Source organism: Myotis lucifugus, unplaced genomic scaffold (genome assembly GCF_000147115.1).
Source record: "Myotis lucifugus unplaced genomic scaffold, Myoluc2.0 scaffold_9360, whole genome shotgun sequence".
Lineage (NCBI taxonomy): Eukaryota > Metazoa > Chordata > Mammalia > Chiroptera > Vespertilionidae > Myotis > Myotis lucifugus.
Genome location: NW_005880408.1, coordinates 1 through 6,373, shown reverse-complemented (window position 1 = coordinate 6,373; position 6,373 = coordinate 1). Strand labels below are relative to the sequence as shown.

The window sequence follows — 6,373 nt, the reverse complement described above, 5'->3', positions numbered from 1 at the left end:
TGTTACAAATTGAACATAATTAAAGCATAGCGATTAATCACAAAAACAATATGTAATTATATATGTGTTTTCCGATGGTCTTAGGCGACCCCTGTGAAAGGGTCGTTCGACCCCCAAAGGGGTCGCGACCCACAGGTTGAGAACCACTGATCTAAGTGCTTCTGATTCCTTCTGAAGTCTCTACTGTGGGCTTAGTCTAGCTGCTCGCCCTGTGGGTAGTTTGCCAATAGTCTGTAAAAGTGCGAGTCCCTGAGATAACACTGGCCTGTGACACTGTGCGGGTCTCGTGTGTCAGGATGTTTTTCCATCATGAGTGTCACGCACAGCGAGCGCCCACCATCAGTCGCGGCAACTTCTGAGGCGGGCGATGGGCACGTGGCACTGAGTCCTGCGGGGGGACGGGCGCCCCGGCTGCTGCTTCCTGCTGCTGAGGCAGAGGAGCTCCCGGGCGGCCGCCCTCTGCCTGTGCCTCTGGCTGTAACGTGGGCCCTGCTCCGGGCATTTGACTTTCTCACTGACGGACACGGGACTCAGAGCCTCTCACAGCACCGTTCTCTCCCCGCGACGTCCCCGCCGCGCCACGCCCTCTGCCTGCCCTGGCCGCCTGGGCCCGTGGGACAGCAGAGCTCGCTGTGCCTTTAGAACACGCCAGCAGGTGCTCCTCCTGCCCCTTCCTCCCCACCCCACAGAGCTGGGAGCACCCCCTGACCTCGGCCGTTGTCGTGCAGGTGTTAAGCCCCACTTACAAGCAGAGAAATGAAGACTTCAGAAAGCTCTTTAAGCAGCTTCCAGACTCGGAGCGCCTCATTGTGGGTGAGCGGGTGACTGGGTTGGGGGGGGGCGGGGGGGCAGGAAGGAAGTCTGGGAGCTCCGGGACCTCACACGGCTGCTTCTGTCTAGAGATTCCCAAGTAAGAGCCAAGGCCGGTGAGAAAGGCTGTCTGGGAGCAGGGAGAGGGGTGCCCAGAGCGCTGGCCCCGGGCTGAGCACCGCGGTGGTGCCTCAGAGAGCCGACCTGGAGGAGTGGCTCCCACCCTCACCCCGCAGATGGTCGGCGGAGAAGGGCGGGTACTTGTGGGTTGGAGCCGGGCATTCGGGGATGAATAGGCCTTTCTGCCGCCTCTCGTGCCAGCCGTTCCTCTGCCTGCAGGCAGTGGTGTGTCTCACGGCCTCCTTTTCCCGAGGATGAGACGCCAGGGACTCCTTGGCACTAGTTCAGACCTGGTCAGTGTAGGCAGGTGCCCGCCCCCGTGCGGGAGGGCAGGTGGTCGTGGGAAGTGCTTCCGGAATCTGAGCCCCCCTCCCCCCACAGACTACTCCTGTGCACTCCAAAGAGACATTCTCCTTCAGGGCCGACTCTACCTCTCGGAAAACTGGATCTGCTTCTACAGCAACATCTTCCGCTGGGAAACTCTGGTAAAGACCGGCCTGCTCCGCGGGCGTCCCCTGGGCTGGGCTGGGCGGGGCTCAGCGAGCGGCCCCCACTCGTCCCTCTGCGGGCTGATGCTCTGCCCAGCCGCGTGCAGCTAACAAAGCACGGGCCCGAGTCTTCAAGGCCAGATCTCTCCCCTCCTACCCTCTTGGGTGTGGAAAAGGGTGTTGAGAGGATTTGGCAATAGTCGTTGCAAAGGCAGACGAGTGGGGTAAAGGGGCTCTGGCCTTGGGCCCCGGAACTGGCTTGTGCACTTTCTGGATTCCGCTACTATTAGCCGTGTGGTTTTAGGCGCGTCCTTTACTCTTCCTTCGCCTCTCTCTCCTCACTTGTAAAATAAGATAAGATGGGAAAAGATAAACCAGCTGACTTGGCCCTAGCCGGTTTGGCTCAGTGGATAGAGCATCGGCCTGCTGACTGAAGGGTCCCAGGTTCGATTCCGGTCAGGGGCATGTACCTTAGTTGCGGGCACATCCCCAGTGGGGCGTGTGCAGGAGGCAGCTGATTGATGTCTCTCTCTCATCGATGTTTCTAACTCTCTATCCCTCTCCCTTCCTCTCTGTAAAAAATCAATAAAAATATATTTTAAAATAATAATAATTAAAAAAAATAAACTAGCTGACGTGTACGGTCTCCGCGGTGCCATGCTCTGTGTCTGAGCGGCACCGTGCTGGCACCAGCACATTTGTCAGCCTGTGAGCAGGAGAAGCGAAGGTCCCTGGACCGAGAGTCCAGGCCCCTGGGGCTCTGGGCAAGGCGTGGCCCCCACCTCGCCCTGTGGCCTCTGAACCCAGGGGCTACCCCAGATGACCCCTGAGGAGGTTTAGAAACGTAGACAGGTCCATTTCTTCTGTCTGAGCGGGTGCCGGGTGAACGCCCTTCGCTGTCTTAATGCCTCTCTGCTTGTTCTCGGTTGTCTGTCCCTGTGGGAATGCCAGCTGACTGTCCGTTTAAAAGACATCTGCTCCATGACTAAAGAGAAGACAGCTCGCCTCATCCCCAACGCCATCCAAGTTTGCACTGACTCAGAAAAGGTAAGCGGAGTCTCACCTTGGACTTGACTCCCCTCCCTAAGCCCCAGCCCCCAGCTTCTGTGTTTCTGCCCTTCAGCTGCAGATGGGGAGGCTGCGGGTTGGGGTGTGAGGCAGGAAGGGATGCGGTTGGAGAACTGCCTCCAGGGGGGCAGGGTGTTTGGGAGGCTGAGGAAGGAGGGCCAGGACACTGGGCCTGGAGCCAGGAAGCCTGAGTTCGAGTCCTGCGACCGTAGGCAGATGTGTAGCCCTGTAGCCTCGGCATTCTCGGGTGTAAAAGGAGCCGGCAGGACCATTTTAGATACAGAGTCTTGAAAGGACATCACACATTTGAAAACACTAAGTTGTAACGCGTAATGCAAATGTCAGTTGTCATTGTGTATCAGCAGAGCTCCCGGAGGGCGCGAGGAGTCTGATGGAAAGGAATTGTCCTGTGGGTGCGGGAAACGTGGAAGATAAAACTTAGGGCAGAGAAGTACTAGGACCGTGACTACCGCCTCGGGGGCGGGGGTGGACTCGGTTCCTGCCCGTCACTGGGCAGCTCAGTGACAGGAACGTCAGGGTCAGGTAGCTGTTGGTGTGAATTCTGTTTCTGGCACGAATCCGCCTTGTGAGTATAGAGGTCACCCAGCTTCACAGCCGTTTCTCTTTATTAGGTACTAGTGCCCCAGTGCACAGATTCGGGCACATGGAAAGGAAATTAATTAGAGGGTGGCTGGCGGGGCAGGACTGGGTGAGAAAGGCCGGACACGCCCTGGAGCCAACCTCCCGCAGTCCCTCCCCGGCCAGTCCCACCTGGGGAGGCGCTGCAGCTCATAGGGCATCTGTGGAGTGAGCGGGTCCCTCAGCTTGGCCTGCGGGGATCGGGCCGAAACCGGCTCTCCATCATCCCCTGAGGGATCCCAGAGTGCGAGAGGGCAGTTCTCTGGTGACGCACCCAGAATCGGGCTCCCTCCTCTCTGGTTCCAGGTGCGTCACCGGAGAACCACCGCTGCCAAGTCACCGCAGCTCGGCAGCTCCTGCGTTGAGCGTCTGGCCCCTGGTGGTCATTGTGCGTCATAGCTACCGTTCGGACGGTTGCTTAGCCTTTTATATATGCAGATTAGCACTTAGGTTTATTTCCCAAGGCCTTTGCATGGTGTAAATAAAGCAACATCTGTGAGGCACCTAGAATGTGTTCAGACAAATCTGGTTTTGTCTGGCTTCCTGCGTGTCATAAGGGTCCCGCTGATGCGTACGCTCCGTGTGAGAAGGGGTCTCCTCCCGTGTTGTTTGCTGTCGTTCCCCAAGCGTGTGGGATGGTGCCGGGCACATGCTCACCCTGAACGCCCTGTTGAGTGACGGAATGAAACGGGGGGGATTGTCTTCCCTTCCCCTTTAGGCTAGTTCACCGCTCCCCTCGCCCAGTCCAGCCGGTAAGGGAAGCAAGTGTTCCGTGGAGATGAGAGCTTCGAACAGGAAGGGGAGATGAGGGGAGCGGGTGACCCGAAGGCCTGGGGACAGTGGGGGCCGGGATCGCGGGCCTGAGAGCCGTGGCTGAGGCCGGAACCGGTGGCTCTCGCACAGGAAGGAGCAGCCCGTCTTCGTCCCTGTGGTGCGGTAACCTTCACTCACGTTTCTGCCGTTTCCTTGCATCCAGCACTTCTTCACTTCGTTCGGGGCCCGGGACAGGACGTACATGATGATGTTCCGGCTGTGGCAGAACGCGCTCCTCGAGAAGGTGAGCACTGCCCAGCTCCGCCCTGAGCCCAGGACCCGCTCCCACTAGCATGTCCTCCCCCTCGGCGTGGGCCCTGTGGAGGGGCTGCTCTTTACCGGGGTGCTGGCCGCTCCCAGAGGCCCAGGTTTCCTCGTGGTCCGGGAAGTCCCCCAGACGTGCTCACAGGTGATGTCACCTGAGTCCGGGAAGTCGCCTGCCTCCCAGGGCCTGCTGCCTAGCCAGGGCCCTCCGGGATTTGTTCCTGTCGGGTGTGATAAGGCACGTACACGTGGAAGTGACTCTGAGTTTTATACTTACACATCTGCCCCCGGGGCAGAAGCGCGTCAGGCCACGCAGCCGCTGGGAAAGCGCAGGGGGTCCGGAGGCAGAGCCTGGGGAGCCTGGGCGGGACCTGAGCCTGTGAGGTGGCAGACAAGCTGAGCCCCGTGGAGCTGGCCAGGGAAGGCTGCATGGAGGAGGCGAATTGTTAAGAAGGGCAGAGAGGTAGATGTGGCCCAGGCAGGATTAATGGTAGACATAAGGCCAGAGAGAGGAGGAGGAGGCCCAGGTAAAGGAGAAGGCCTCCCTGTGGCGCTGTGAGAGCCAGCACAGAGCTGTCCCCCCCCCCCCCCCCACACACACACCTCTACCCTGCGGCTTAGAGAGAGCCCTGCCTGTGTCGTCCTGGGCAGGTCTCTAGACCCCTGGCTCAGGCACCCTCACAGCCCCAGCTTCTTAAACTCTGCCTTGAGGAGCACTCGGGTTCTTTCTCACATCGTCGGTGGGAAACGTGCTGTAAGTTCAGCTCTGGAAGCAGAGGCGCATCACGCCAGGCGGGGCCACAGGGGGAAGCGGGAAGCGGGAAGCGTGGGCGGAGCCTGTGAGGCTTTCCCGGGAAGGAATGGGTGAGGCAGGGTAGGCCGGCCAAGCAGACTTGGGATTGGCTAGTTTGAGTAATTGAATAGTTTTTAGTGATGTTGACTGCTTCTGTTTTTCTTAGCGATCTTGCCCTCCTTTTTCATAGACTTTTGCCCACCACCTTCTCCCCCTCCTCCCAACCCCAGGCGCATCCATGGTCTCCACCTCTGATCTCAGTTCTTTGAAAATCGGTTGCCTCTTTCCCAAATCTTTGAACTTCATGAGCGCTAACTTTTCTTAGGATCGTGCTTTTGAGGAGGAAATGAAGATACCCAGAGAAATAGAAAAACTGGAACTGGTACCTGGGGCTGAGGGCAAACGGGTTCTACTGAAGAATAAAGAAGGGAGGATTGAGGTGCCCAGGAGAGGGCAGCGACCTTTGGGGCCCCTTAAACTCCGAGAAGCCTCCAGTGGCTTCTTTCTGGCCACGGGAGCTGCCCCCCTGCAGGGCCACCTCTGAGGCGGCCTGGTTCTCGGGGTGTGGCCCCGCAGGGTGTGCCTGGCGCTGTTAGTGCAGGAGATTTCCGCAGCGTCAGGGAGGCTGGCTCAGAGGGTCTCTGCCGCGCATCCCACGTCCAGATCAGAAGCCCTGTGGTCACCCTGGCCCACGGGACCCCAGTTCATTGTGTAACGATGGGCCTCCTCCAGAGGAGCCGAGAGCGGACAGTGACCGTCCCCACGGGCCGTGGTCCCTGTGGACCAGAGTTGTATGAACAGGCCCAGTCCCGGCTGTGATAAAAGACATCGTCTTGGGCAGAAGAGCGGGGTGTTGAGATCCGGCGAGGAGGGCCGGGGAGGTGCTGAGGTGGTCATGGAGGCCTGGCTCTCTCGGTCCAGCCAGGGGGAGCCCTCGGAGACCAGCTCACTCGGAGCCTCCGTGGGGAGGGTCCCAGGAGGCAGGACCAGACTCCCTGTTGTCCCTGCAGCCGCTGTGCCCCAAGGAGCTCTGGCACTTCGTCCACCAGTGCTACGGGAGCGAGCTGGGCCTGACCAGCGACGACGAGGACTACGTGCCCCCCAGTGACGACTTCAACACGATGGGGTGAGAGAGGGGGCGGCTGCCCAGGGAGCCTTTCCCGAGGGGCGAGGACAGCAGTGAGGGCCGCGGTGGGGATGGCACCTCAGGCAGCCCCAAAGGACAAAGGACGTGAGGGGTGACCCAGGAGTTGCCTCTGGGAAGGCCTTTCTCTGCGGGGGTGGGGGGGGGAGGCGGGGGAGCAGGAGCTGGCGCTGGGCGGGTGGGGAAAAGGGCAAATGGGAGAGGCCGGGTCAGGGAGGCAGCAGGCAGGTTCGC

At 59.8% G+C, this 6,373-nt stretch overlaps 1 protein-coding gene across 1 annotated transcript; it reads left to right on the top strand.

The window, feature by feature from the left end:
* Positions 1-689: 689 nt before the first annotated feature.
* Positions 690-6,121, top strand: LOC111824861 (GRAM domain-containing protein 1B-like; the record flags this gene model as incomplete). Its single annotated transcript, XM_023749448.1, has 5 exons — positions 690-813; positions 1,312-1,415; positions 2,370-2,465; positions 4,102-4,182; positions 6,006-6,121. Coding segments are annotated over 5 exons (521 nt in total), but the record flags the coding sequence as incomplete, so codon positions are not given.
* Positions 6,122-6,373: the final 252 nt, after the last annotated feature.